Here is a 14,609-nt window from a genome sequence, read left to right on the forward strand (position 1 = left end):
CCGCAGAATGCAGCCTTTTGCTTTGACCGTTTCAAGAGTTCGGCCTCTAAAATGACCAAACATGCTAAATTGTTTTAGTCTAAAAATAAAATAGAAGGAATTTCACTCTTTGACTGTTTCTAAAATACTTTAAAAATATTTTTTTTACCTCCCGGAGAACGGTGTACGCGCACCAAGCGCGCACGTGACCCTCATGAACGAGCCTCAGGAGAACACGTGACGGAAACTAAACACAAGCAGAAGAAAGTGACGAGACGAGACCAACGATACACGTAAGTTGTGTTTGTATTCCTCACGTTTCACACATCGTTCCATGTGAAGTGTAAAACAACGATTACACAGTTAACACAAGTTAACACGAGCTAACACGAGCTAACACGAGCTAACACGAGCTAACGTTTAGCTACACAAAGATGCAACAACACGTCGTGATGGCTCATGACTTCTGCAAATAAATAACTCATTATTTCTCCTACTAAATGTTCTAAGAGACAAAAGGTTAAGCACAGACAAGGGGAAACTAGAGAAAGAAGGGAAATAAAGTGATGATGTTTATGATGTGCTATCAAAAACTACCAATAATTCAAATATATCTTAATATAATAATATCTTACAAATATAAATGTAAAGGTGTTTAAAAGTGACAGTCGTGACTCACAGGGACTGAGACGACATTTGAGGTTTTATTACCCATTTAATAATGACGTGTGCTGTGTTTAAACAGCAAAGAACGCGCTTGTTTTCTATAGGAATGTCATGGATTTACTTCCATGGAATATGTAGAGATTTAGCAAACATGTCAGTTATGTTCTAACTTCTAAGGTTTAAACTTATGCAAAAGTAAACGACTTTTGGTTCTAGCTTTAAAAATTAATGTGAAAAGAGGAACTTTTGTGTTACAGAGCGAAATGTAAATCTGTCAATAACATATTCCAGGTTTTCTCTGTTAAATGTGCAGAATATATCAATGTTCTAATGAGTATCTTTCTCATCTTCAGAGTGCTGACCAGTGAGTTTAGTCTGTCTGTGCTGTCCAGAGCTCTACAGGTCACTGCAGGTCACTGCAGGTCACTACAGGTCACTACAGGTCACTGCAGACCTGATCACTGCAGACACAGAGTCATCTCAAGTAAACTCCTGACGACTCCAAAGCAAAAGGTATTTTAATAATAACTTGTGCCTCGACTAAAACAGTGTAGAATCAGTACTTTGAATTTATGAAATGTCTGTTTTGTTATGACCTAAAAAACTAAATGATAATTGTTCTTCAAAAGAGACACTGATGTGTCACATGTGTCTGTGAAGCAGCTTCAGGACAAACATGTGAAGTGTATGTTATGTGACTTGTATAAATCTAATACATATGAAGTGTATGTTCTATGACTTGTATAATCTAAACATATGAAGTGTGTGTTATATGACTTGTATAATCTAAACATATGAAGTGTATGTTCTATGACTTGTATAATCTAAACATATGAAGTGTATGTTCTATGACTTGTATAATCTAAACATATGAAGTGTATGTTCTATGACTTGTATAATCTAAACATATGAAGTGTATGTTCTATGACTTGTATAATCTAAACATATGAAGTGTATGTTCTATGACTTGTATAATCTAAAGCTGTGACATGTTCTGTTTGTCTCTCAGTCAAACGATGGAGCTGAACGGAGGAGTTTACTGAAGTCCAGAAGACTGCGTAGCCATGGAAACAAAGTCTTGTTAAATACTGAGATATTCAGTATTTAACGCCATAATGTCACATTCATGTGCATACAACTGATGTAAAAAGAGTGTTTATTTTACCATTATTATTAGTATTATTTTGTCTTGCGCTGTTTTTATTTTATCTTTATCTTTATTTTCCCCCTCCATTCCTTATTAAGGTATGAGAGGAGTTTTTGTTTAAGAGTTCTTCTATTAAGATCGATCTATTAAGAGTGTTTTTTGAACTTCCTATTCGTTTTCTGTTCTTTTCCTCTGTATCTACAGTGTTGCAACAACGAAATTTCCCCATGTGTGGACAATAAAGGAATATCTTATCTTATTCAGTTTGTTCTATTTGACTTATACAGGTTGTTTTATCATTGTTAATATTTTTATGTTGCACTGAATCACCAAAGCAAGTTCCACTGTTTGTGAATTCTGTTCATTGACAATGGCAATACATTTTCTGATTCTATTAATGATGATAATAATAATGAACAGTACACAGACTCAAACTCCTTAATAAGGGACTCCCACATTGTAGCTTTAAAACTCATTGGAGCTTTAAAACTAAACTAAAACTGTGGCTAAAATCAATTTATCATTTGTAGCTATAAACAGATTTACATTTATTGAACAAGTTCATTCATGTTCATTATTCTTATTAAATACATTAATAAACAAATGTGTTTTGTATTTATTAAAGATTGACATGATACATAAACGACTCAAAAGGAAAAAGTGAATATAATGAAATACTGCTTAACTCAATTGTGTAACAGAATCGATGATTAAATTTTGTATTTCTTCTCATTTGATAAAAAAAAAATGCATATTGGCCAAATTTTATTATGTAAATAAATAACTGAAAAGTTAATAACAAAATAAATATCCAAACCAAAAACTACAGAAAATGATGAGGACGTTATTAAACCTCTAAATGTAATTTATTGTCATTAAACCAGACTTTTTATCTTAACACTTCTTTATAATTCTCTTAAATATCAGAGCTTTACAACATGATACATGTATATTTATAGATGGATATAACAATCCATCATTATACGTTACGTAAACAGACTCATTCCAAAAGTGTTCACGCTGCTGTGACGTGCGCGCTCCCGACGCCAAAGCCTCACGGCGATGACGTCACAAAAGTGGGAGGAGATATACCAGTTTTCAGGAAGTAATGCGGAACTAAAAAACTTTTTTGGAACCATGCGCCAATGAGCAGCTCCATAGGCTTCAGTGGCGGCCATCTTGGCCTCCATCCATGGGCTCCACCTCCAAACCTTCCTCTGCATCATTATGATGACGTGATAAGTGAAGTGAATGATTGAAGGGAAAGAGTAGAGCCCTTTGTCCGATTGGGTCTGTCCTGCTCGGGTCAGCTCAGTGCTCTGCTGATGAGGGTGAACTCTGCTGAACTGTAGGTTTACTGCTCCAGAATACTAATAACACATTGAATATTAAGGGGACATAGGCCTATTAATTGGGTCAGAAATGACCCAAATAGACCAGTGTAACTTTTAGCTCTCGGTCAAAATCCTAAACTATTTCAAAAAGGTACTGAATTATGACAAATCCCACATGGCAGTTGATTACAAAGTTTTGTTTTAGCTGTGTAGTGCAAAAATGCAATGTCTTAAAAGTATTTAAAAAATAATAATTATAAAGGTTTGTCTTAAATCAGATTAAAGATTAGTCTGGGCTCATTCTGAGCGTTTCTGCTCTCAAAATGTGTCCATGACAGTCACATGGATGTAAAGCAGTCTTTATATTGCTAAATGGCTTCTTCTGTTTCTTTTTATGCTTCATTCCCTGCAAATGGCGTGCTAGCACCTAAACAGTGTAATCTGCATACTTACTTCAATGTGAATTTGTATTACATGAAATACCAATGCAAAGGAAGACATTGCATTGATAAAGCATGTTTAAAGGCCAATAACAATAAAAGAAGTAATAAAGAATGACTCACATCACCTTTGCTAGAAGCTTAATTCCATTCAAATCATTTTTTTTTGTAATGCCCTAATAAATCACAACAGCAGTTTCCTTGAAGGGCCACACTGACAAACAATGTTCACAGGAAATGTCCCGGCATCCTCCGTCCTTCTACAAAAGTCCTTCATCCACATCTTGTTTATCCAGGCAGAAGACCGATCCGTTCATCTAAAGTAGAGAGAGAGTAGAGAGCTCAGTGTTGTTGACCACATCCTCTGCAGACTCTCGTTAGCTCCAGAAGCAAACTGCATGAGATACAGAAGGAGCAGTGATGGTCTTCAGCCCGGACGGAAAGAGGTTCTGAAATGAACTCAGGACCACATCAAATGTATCCCACAAGATCGAATGTATCCCACAAGATCAAATGTATCCCACAAGATGAAATGTATCCCACAAGATCACAGTTATTTCTGTATCAAATGTAACAACAATAAATTATAACAAAGGCTTACATGGATTACCTTGTACCGTGATGGTAAACTGCACTCACACACTCACACACTCACACACACACACACACACACACACACACACACACACACACACTCACACTCACACACACACACACACACACACTCACACTCACACACACACACTCTCACACACACACACACTCTCACACACACACACACACACACTCACACACACACACACACACACACTCACACTCACACACACACACTCTCACACACACACACACACACTCACACACACACACACACTCTCACACACACACACACTCTCACACACACACTCTCACACACACACACACTCTCACACACACACACACACACTCTCACACACACACACACACACACACACTCACACACACACACACACCATTTTCTTACCAGAAATATAAAATATGGTTCAAGTATCGAGGACATCTGTCCTGTCAATGGTTGGTAATGATTAATTTCCTTTGAATACACTTTGAGATGATTTTAAAAAAACATTTCAGACCTGTTTTATTATGACAGGACATCATTTCGCTGCTTCCTGTGAAAACTGGATCGAATTCAAACTCCGCTCACCTGTGTACTTCGCCCTCCTCATGTTGGCACACGCTTTCCCTGTGGCCCAGATCAGAGCAGAAAGTAGACATGTTGGGCTCAGTGCCAGAAGCTGCACTCTCCTGCCCTCATGTGTGAAGATAAGGAGCTGCCCGCGTGCTCGCAACCACATTAACCCAGACGCTACCGTTCAGACCCAAGTCAAAAGAACACTGCATATGAGGGGGAAAGAAATACACTTTTGCTACGTTCACATACTTCTTACTCTGGCTTCATTGCAATACGTGACCAAGCTTCACCCGAGGCATGTAGCTTTGGCAAACAGACATCACACTTGTCTATAAATGCTATATTACTATTTAATGTGGAGCTATTATCTGGAAAGCATCCTACACACATTAGTCAACATAACTTTGCCATGTCTAGTGTACTTTATACATGTCACATTCATTCATGTTCATTTCTCTTTGTTGCTTTGTGATTTTATTTTTGATTGTTTGTACACATGAAGAGCAGTAAACAATAGAAAAAGAACACAAGTAGCACAGAACAGCTAAAGGAAACTAAGTCATGACACAGTAAAGTAAAAAAAGGTCTAGTCCAATGTCTGAATCTCATGTCATGTCAATGTCAATGTCTATTACAATGTCAGTCCTCCGTTGTGTCATCCATTTTCTGTGAGGGCCTTTTTCCCTTCCGAGGGAAAAATAATATAGCCCAAAAAATATATATTGATTTTACGTCATTTTTATATGGGGTAAATTAGGGGGTGCGCTGCCCCCTAGTGGCCAGCCACCAATCTACTGATAAATGAACAGGTCTATTTCCAAATGAAAGTTGTGTGTTCAGTTCTGAGACAGAGCCCAGAACTGTGTGAACTGAACAACAAATGTTTGAGCGCCTAAACTCCTGTTCAGATAAATGTTTGAATCAGTTAATCAAACTAAACCGAGTATAGAAAACATGTTAAAATGATTGGAAGAAACTGTAGAGATGAGTCATGAGGTGTGTGCACGAGAACAAGACAATCCAGTTCACAATCTTGGCCTCATAGTTTTTCATTTATCTTATGTATTATTTATACTGTCATTGCAGAACTGCCTTTTTGAACTACAGCTTCTCAAGAGGTGTAACGCACCAGCAGAGGAAAAAAATGATAATAAAGGCTCATTATTATTGTCAGGGGTTCTAAAATCATTCATAACTTAATTATTGATAGTCATTGCATCCAGTGGTTTGTTTTGCTCAGAGCAGTGAGCAGGTTCTGGTGGAAAGCGGGGACCCTCTCTCTCTGCGGGGGCCAGTGCACCACGCAGCAGGGTCTGAGCATGCCCCTGCGCAGGAACAGGGCCTGGGACAGTTTATAGTCATGAATGTCCTCCACTAAGACCAAAACCACAGAATCCCGGCTGTCCTCGATCACTTGGTGCAGGGCGTGGTGGGCTGTGAACCTGCAGGGCCAAACAAAACAAAAAAATAAGATAGTTTATGAATGGATGGATATGAAATAAGTCAGCTGTTTGAGTACCTATTGTGTTATTGGTATATTAAACCAGCTCCCCCCTGATGGTTGTATTAATATGATAAATAGTGTACATATTATTTTGGTTAGAAGTTTCTAAGTGTCTGGTCGAAGGAATCAAAACTTCAACTTTTGGTACCTTTTGTTACACAAAGTAAATTAAGTTGTATTATTATTATGTGGTCTTATGCTAGGTTGTATATACTACGAGACTATAACTACTCATTTTTTCCATACTAGTACACAATAAGTACCGTATCTGGACATAGATTTTATTTTTGTGACCAACAGGATGTTCTAATACATTCATTTGTACCTGTTATGTTAGTTAAATTAAAGTTGTATTTACCGTCTACACCAGGGATCGATCAGAAGATTGTTTGTCACCACATACAAGATCTTTCTTGATCTTCTGATGTTCTTCACGATGGACTCAAGTTTCAACATTCCTGGTATAGAATCTCTGTCTTCCAAACAGAACTTGAAGGATCCCTCTAGCGGAAGCATCCTTCTCTCCACCCAGCTTTCATCTTTTTCCGCATAGATAACGTACGCATCAAATTCAAAGGATCGCCCCTCTTCAGCTTTGGCATCGCTCAGTCCCAACGTACGACTGATTAGAATATTGCAATAGAACTGAACCCTCCATCCTTGGAATCGCACCACAAGAGCCATAATCATAAGCAAGAGGACCGTGGTGCTGCTCAGGATGTACAGGGTCTGCGACGGGGTCAGGTCTTTGCAGGAAAGAGTGTCGAACTTCAAGACAGACTTGTTGAAGAACGTCAGCGGGGTATTGCAAATGTACTCCTGCACAACATCCGGCACGGTTGCATTGGTGATATTGAGCCACGTGACGAACCAAAAGATACTTTCACACGTGCAATCGAATGGGTTTTTGTCCATGACCAGTAACTTCAGGTTGGCCGTCGGGGTCCGGAACACCTGAGGCCTCACCGCAGTTATCATGTTCTTTTGCAATTTAAACACTCGCAACGAACGCAAATCATCGAAAATGGACTCTTTCAGGCTGTTGAGGAGATTACTGGAGAGACTCAGTTGGGTTAGATTGAACAGTCCTCTCAGGCCGTTTTCAGGGATCTCGTCAAACCCATTACTGTCCAATTGAAGTGTCAGAAGATTGGGCGCCCCTTTGAGGAACATAACCGGTCCACCAACATTGGCACTCTTCCACAAGCGGGCTAAGTTGTTATGTTGGAGGTAGAGATCTTTCAAGTTGACTAGCCCCTCTAACAACGTCCCCCGAACGTTCGCCATGTTATTGTTGCTTAGATCAAGGACGGTTAGTTTGGACAGAGGTTTGAACGGAGAAGGTTCCATGTCCAGGGTCGTGCCGATAAGACTTTTGGCCAGCGAAAGGATCTCAAGGTTTGGGACGAAGAGAAAAGACGTCGAGGTCAAAGTGATCTGGTTGCTAAACAAGTAGAGCTCCTCAAGTGATCCAAGTCCTACAAATTCGTCGCCGGTGATAGTTTGCTTGATAAAATTCAGTTCTAGATGTAACTGTGTGAGATTGGTGAGGCATGAGAATGCTCCTGGATTTATTTGTTTGAGAGCAGTTCCTCTAAGGTTTAACTTCTTTAGAGGTGATGCCAGAAGTGAGGCAAACGTCAGATTAGTGATGGTTTTAGCTGAAAAACTCTTTGTCCAACTTAAATCCAGATCTTTTAGACTGTTGAGGCCAGTGAAAGTATGCTCTGTGGTTTCTCCAATGGCAGACCCCTGCAATATCAGAGTCTCCACAGCACATAGATGTTGGAAGGCAAAGTTCTTGATATGCGACTTTGAAACCGATTTGGAGTCAACAAGCGCTCGGGTCATATTCAGCATCGTCAAACTTTCAAGTCCTTCAAATGTGTCCTTTTTTAGTAGCTTGAAGTGGTTTTCTGCCATACTTAGAGACTTAAGTTTGTGTAACCCTAGAAACGAACCTGAATCTATTTTAACCAGCTCATTGCCAGACAAATCTAGACTGCTTAGGTTGGTATTTGCCAGTCCTGTGAATGTGTTGTTGCTAAGGGAGACAAGCTTCATCTTTCTCAGAGAAAGTGCTTCAATCTCAGACCCTGAAAGATCCATGCAGATTTTTGAAAGAACTGGAGTTCCAATTTTGCTACCATCTAATATTAGTGTACGCAGACTTGCAATGTTTTTGAAGCTACCAGCTTCCACCTGAAACAAACAAATAAGAGCAATATAGAGAAAGAAAAAGTTATTAGAAATCTAGTTTCAACTTCCATCTTAGAGAGAATTTCAGTTCCCCTTTCATGCGAAGACTTACTCTTGTCAGAGGCACAGATGATAGGTTGAGCACTAATCGTGACGATTGCTTGAGGAAGTTGAAATCACTAGATTTCAGAATGTCAATGTCATTGTAGCCGAGGCCCAGATATTCCAGACTTAGAAGCTGCGGCTTCATACTGAGCTCAGCAGACTTCAAGTTGTTATTGGAAACATCCAGATATGTTAATTTCTGTTCAAAAAAATGCAGAAATATAATGATATCAGTGCCACAGTTTGAACAATCTGCTCTATTTTGAAAGACATATAAAATGCTATACTTGATCAGGCAATAATGGAATACAAGAAGTGTAAAATATGTCTTAAAGCTGTCCAATTGCCTCATGTGCCTTTAATTATAGGCACCACGTAACTTTGACAACATGACACTAAACTCTTAACGTCCATCTCGTATACATGACATTTTAGGTGTTTTGACTGCCCAGAATAGATCAAGAAATAGATAAATAAATACATACAAAGATAAATAAATATATAAACCAACAAACAAACAATCAAGGTCACATTCTTACTGAGAAATCGCCTTAAAGAAAAGAAGACTCCCATCCAGAACAGTTACACAGAGCAACTCTAAATTTGAATACATTTGAACTGGCAACACTCCTGAGACCATAAACTTAAAATGTAGATATTGAAATGCTCAAAATCAAAAATGTATAGAACTGCACACACGGCATGACTTAACGATGGTCAAGGGCGACAATTTTAAATCATGAATAACTTTGTCCTTGACTGGTCGGTTTGATTTTAATGAGCCATTTTTTAGAATCGTTTGTGAAATGTTACGTGGGCATTGGTGATATTTCGGGCAAGAGCTATTAATACTAATGTCTTTGTGTCGTTTTGCCTGAATGAGTGAATTAAAGTAAAAATGTTCAGTTGCATTCTAAGGTATGACTTTGCTCGTCGTTGTCTGGTACCTGTAGTCCGGCAAACGGCTCGTACTTCAACTTCAGCTTGTTGCTCGCCACGTTGAGCCGCTCCAGCTTCGTGCAGCCGCTGAGCTCTTGCGTCTTCGGCTCAAACAGCTGGTTCTTCTCTACGTTGAGCGTCCGCAGGAGAGGCGCCGCTTCGCACATCTTCTCGTCCAGCTTGCTGACGCTGTTGAAGCCGGCGTCCAAGCGCTCCAGCCCCGGGTAAGGCTGGAGCCAGCGGTGGTCGATGCTCACCAGCCGGTTGTGGGAGACGTCCAGGCTGGAGATGTTGCGGGGCAAATCCTGCGGGATCTCGCCGAGGCTCATGTGGCTGCAGTCGGCGTGGCGTTCCCGCACCACGCACGACTTCTTTTTGGACGAGGCACATTCCGTCAGGCCGAGGGTGAAGTACAACACGACGAGCCACTGCAGATGCGGGAAACGTGACGTCGCTGTAGCTTTGTGGACCTTGGTGCGGGGAATTAAAGACACATGATTAAATATCTCTGCAAGGCTCATGTGGAAGGCATTAAAGTTGCGGATGTGTCACTCATAATGTATCAGCAGTCATCTATTGCAACGCTAATTGTCGGTTAGGATGCTTTTTTGCGCGTTGTTGATAGACATTCTTTAAGCTGTTATCTATTCTAAACAACCTGTTTCCTTAATTTGAATGTGATTGTTTTTTTCCCAACGCAATTTGTACTAAGCAATAACTATTTTTGCTATCTTGGATCTGTGCAATCATTCAGTTACAGTATTGCGCTTACATAAAGCGTCAAAAGGAAAGAAAAACAAGGCCATGAATACGTCATATACAGTAATATTTCTTGATTAAAGAGGTTTATATCTTGTGAAAAGAGAAAGCTTTTCTGTCCAAGTTAGCACTGTGCAAAGGAGATACATCTGCCCCCTTTAACTTAGCATCAGACTCATTATTCTTATTTGCCTTCGGACTTGGAAACAACAAAGGAAGTCAAAAGTAATCATTTCATTCACGCATTATGAATACAGTCCATACTACCATAAACTTAAACATATATTGTGGTCATACCTTTTGCCAGGGCATGTCGCTCTTCTCTTTCACTTATTGTACAAAAACGAATCTTAAAACTGTCAAACTGGATCCTCTGGTTTTAGTAACACATGGAAATGAAAAAAACAAAACATACACGTGTCCGCTTTCACATCCCTTTCACGTCCAGTTCAGTTAACCCCTTCACACGACACTCTTGAACGTAGTATGAGCGTTACACACAGTACAGGGGGCGGCAGTAGCTCAGTGGTAGAGTGCTCAGTGGTAGAGTGCTCAGTGGCAGAGTGCTCAGTGGTAGAGTGCTCAGTGGTAGAGTGCTCAGTGGCAGAGTGCTCAGTGGTAGAGTGCTCAGTGGTAGAGTGCTCAGTGGCAGAGTGCTCAGTGGTAGAGTGCTCAGTGGCAGAGTGCTCAGTGGCAGAGTGCTCAGTGGTAGAGTGCTCAGTGGCAGAGTGCTCAGTGGCAGAGTGCTCAGTGGCAGAGTGCTCAGTGGTAGAGTAGAGAGCGAACCCACAATGCAAAGTTAGTAACAACCACATACACCACTGGGGGGCGCTAATGTCAAGAGAAACTGTTCAGTTTATCTGCGCTTAGCTAATAAAGGCTATTTCACAGAATCAAATCCATTACATTATTTCAGCTCTGTCACAGTGGGTATAGTGCAGCTGTTTTTCAAGGTGGGCACGTTCACACTTGTCTGTGGGCGTCGCCCCACTCCAGACTGACTCAGCACTCAAGTGAAATACAAACACCGGCTTTCAGCCCAGACACTTGCATCTTAGTTTCAGCAAGTCCTTTGAAATCAATGTCAAATTTACCTTTTTCCACTTAGTAGTGGTTTCAGTATAACTGGGAAGCCTCACCTGAGAAAGTTCGCTCTTCATTGCAAGTCATGAAAAATAAAAACAGAACTCATGGTGACCAAATGAGGACGAGCTTTGCAATGCCACCGGTCAGACGGGTTGAGCAAGCATATGATACTTCTAATCACAACATTATGTCACGTGGCACAGCCCTTATCAGGCCAGTTTAACAGGAACTGACACTCACATATGCAGAAAGACAGCGCGTGATTTGGCCAAAAGAGGGCAGCAGAGTGTTTGAGAAGGGCATCTCTGAACTATGGAGATGGAGACTTAATGACCTCAAACCAAAGTGGTCCACAGACCCATGCCCACTAGAGCCATCCTTCTGGGACAGGACGTAGCACAGACCCATGCCCACTGGAGCCATCCTTCTGGGACAGGGCGTAACACAGACCCATGCCCACTGGAGCCATCCTTCTGGGACAGGGCGTAACACGGACCCATGCCCACTGGATCCATCCTTCTGGGACAGGGCGTAACACGGACCCATGCCCACTGGCGTCATCCTTCTGGGACAGGACGTAACACAGACCCATGCCCACTGGAGCCATCCTTCTGGGACAGAACGTAACACAGACCCATGCCCACTGGAGCCATCCTTCTGGGACAGGACGTAGCACAGACCCATGCCCACTGGAGCCATCCTTCTGGGACAGGACGTAGCACAGACCCATGCCCACTGGAGCCATCCTTCTGGGACAGGGCGTAACACAGACCCATGCCCACTGGAGCCATCCTTCTGGGACAGGACGTAACACAGACCCATGCCCACTGGAGCCATCCTTCTGGGACAGGACGTAACACAGACCCATGCCCACTGGCGCCATCCTTCTGGGACAGGACGTAACACAGACCCATGCCCACTGGCGCCATCCTTCTGGGACAGGACGTAACACAGACCCATGCCCACTGGAGCCATCCTTCTGGGACAGGACGTAACACAGACCCATGCCCACTGGCATCATCCTTCTGGGACAGGGCGTAACACAGACCCATGCCCACTGGAGCCATCCTTCTGGGACAGGGCGTAACACAGACCCATGCCCACTGGAGCCATCCTTCTGGGACAGGACGTAACACAGACCCATGCCCACTGGAGCCATCCTTCTGGGACAGGACGTAACACAGACCCATGCCCACTGGCGCCATCCTTCTGGGACAGGACGTAACACAGACCCATGCCCACTGGAGCCATCCTTCTGGGACAGGACGTAACACAGACCCATGCCCACTGGAGCCATCCTTCTGGGACAGGACGTAACACAGACCCATGCCCACTGGAGCCATCCTTCTGGGACAGGACGTAACACAGACCCATGCCCACTGGCGCCATCCTTCTGGGACAGGACGTAACACAGACCCATGCCCACTGGCATCATCCTTCTGGGACAGGGCGTAACACAGACCCATGCCCACTGGAGCCATCCTTCTGGGACAGGACGTAACACAGACCAATGCCCATTGGAGCCATCCTTCTGGGACAGGACGTAACACAGACCCATGCCCACTGGCGCCATCCTTCTGGGACAGGACGTAAAAGGAATGGCCCTCGCCGTGGATGGTGGAGATTTATCGCAGCTTTTAGATCACGGCGGTGCGATCATTTATTGGAGAATGCTAAATGGTGCCACATACCAGGCCGAGGTGGTGGTGTGGCAGTGATCTCCCACTCAAGCCTACTTATGAGCCCTAAAACTAACAATGCATTTCACTCATTTGAAAGCCTTATGCTGTCAATCACATGTCCAAATATGAAAAACCAAAAAGGAGTTTTGTTCATAGTTATCTACCGACCTCCTGGTCCCTATTCAGAGTTTTTAACAGAGTTTTCTGACTTTATATCAAACTTAGTGTTAGCCTGGGATAAAATAGTTATAGTTGGAGACTTTAATATCCACGTGAACATGAGTGATGACGCTCTCAGTAATGCCTTCAGCGCCTTGTTAGACAGCATTGGTTTCACTCAGAATGTAAATAAACCGACTCACACTCACAAGAACACTCTGGATCTTGTCCTAACGTATGGAACAGAGATTAGTGACCTCATTGTCCTCCCTCAAAACCCTATATTGTCAGATCATTTCCTAATTACCTTTCAGTTTATTCTTAAAGATCATCCAGTCCCACAAAATAAAGTTATAATGAAAAGGACAATATCTGAAAAATCTATCTCAAAATTCAAAGAAATAATAGAGCCAATATTCAGTGACATGTCATGTGATCCTGCTGAGAACAGCTTTAGTCCCAGTTTAAGTGATCAATGTGTCGACTTGACCATGAATTCTCTGAAGTCTGCTCTTGACGTTGTCGCGCCGTTAAAACAGAAGGTCATTAGGCCAAAGCGCGCCTCCCCATGGTACAACCAAGAACTGCGTTCACATAAACAAAAAGTTAGAAAGTTAGAGGGATTATTTCGTCGCTCTCACACCGAAGAATCCCTAAAAGCATGGAAAAGTTGCCTGCTGTCCTATAAGCAGGCTCTGCGTAAGGCCCAAACCAGATATTATTCAAATCTAATAGAAGTCAACAAAAGTAACACTAAATTCCTTTTCAGCACTGTAGCTAGGCTAACAAACTGTCACAGTGCAGTAGAGCCCTCAATCCCAGCTACACTTAGCTCTGATGATTTCCTCCTATTTTTTAATAATAAAATAAAAACAATCAGAGATAAATTAGATGAAATTACCCCCGCTATTAGCCCTGAACTAGCCCAAGCTGTAAATCTAACGTCCCATATAAATCCACCTGTAAACCTAGAAAGGTTCACAGCTGTTGATCAAGCAGAGATAACTTCAGCCATTATGTCCTCTAAAAGCTCAACTTGTGTCCTAGACCCCATTCCAAGCAGACTCCTCAAAGACATTCTTCCCCTAATTATAGACCCTATTCTTAATATAATAAATACTTCACTCGAAAGTGGCTATGTTCCACAGTCCTTCAAACATGCAGTCATTAAACCTCTTCTGAAAAAGCCTAATCTAGATCCCGACCTATTAGTAAACTACAGACCTATTTCAAATCTTCCCTTCGTCTCTAAAATCCTTGAAAAAGTTGTAGTAAAACAGCTTTGTCGCCACCTGCAGGACAATAACTTATTTGAAGTTTTCCAGTCAGGGTTCAGAGCCCACCACAGCACTGAAACTGCACTAGTTAAAGTCACAAATGATTTGTTATTAGCCGCTGACGATGGACTGGTCTCAATCCTGGTTCTGTTGGACCTCAGC

General features: G+C 41.9%; 1 protein-coding gene and 1 long non-coding RNA gene across 2 annotated transcripts; one reads left to right on the forward strand and one right to left on the reverse strand.

The window, feature by feature from the left end:
* Positions 1-208: 208 nt before the first annotated feature.
* On the forward strand, positions 209-1,929 carry LOC140377155 (uncharacterized). Its single transcript, XR_011930095.1, has 3 exons — positions 209-272; positions 999-1,158; positions 1,655-1,929. It is a non-coding gene; the product is annotated as an uncharacterized lncRNA (long non-coding RNA).
* A 3,993-nt stretch (positions 1,930-5,922) lies between these two features.
* tlr3 (toll-like receptor 3) lies at positions 5,923-12,902 on the reverse strand. Its single transcript, XM_072463648.1, has 13 exons — positions 12,838-12,902; positions 12,700-12,765; positions 12,562-12,630; positions 12,424-12,492; positions 12,286-12,354; positions 12,148-12,216; positions 12,010-12,078; positions 11,734-11,940; positions 11,570-11,639; positions 9,493-9,954; positions 8,553-8,744; positions 6,600-8,443; positions 5,923-6,179 (listed from the first exon to the last, which is right to left on the reverse strand). The coding sequence occupies exons 1-13, from the start codon at positions 12,900-12,902 to the stop codon at positions 5,948-5,950; spliced, it is 3,483 nt and encodes a 1,160-aa protein (XP_072319749.1). The 3' UTR covers positions 5,923-5,947.
* Between the last annotated feature and the right edge of the window lie 1,707 nt (positions 12,903-14,609).

Source organism: Eucyclogobius newberryi, unplaced genomic scaffold (assembly GCF_026437365.1).
Source record: "Eucyclogobius newberryi isolate DKJ021-1_F unplaced genomic scaffold, fEucNew1.0.hap1 SCAF_4, whole genome shotgun sequence".
Taxonomy (NCBI): Eukaryota; Metazoa; Chordata; class Actinopteri; order Gobiiformes; family Gobiidae; genus Eucyclogobius; species Eucyclogobius newberryi.

Excerpts from the sequence above, each read along its gene's own strand:
- tlr3 (XM_072463648.1), bottom strand. The coding sequence starts at position 12,902 with ATGGCGCCAGTGGGCATGGGTCTGTGTTACGTCCTGTCCCAGAAGGAT. Across the intron at positions 11,941-12,009 it reads GATGGCTCCAGTGGGCATGG|AAGGATGGCTCCAGTGGGCA; the intron begins GTCTGTGCTACG and ends GTTCTGTCCCAG. Across the intron at positions 8,444-8,552 it reads CATCTGTGCCTCTGACAAGA|GTGGAAGCTGGTAGCTTCAA; the intron begins GTAAGTCTTCGC and ends TGTTTGTTTCAG.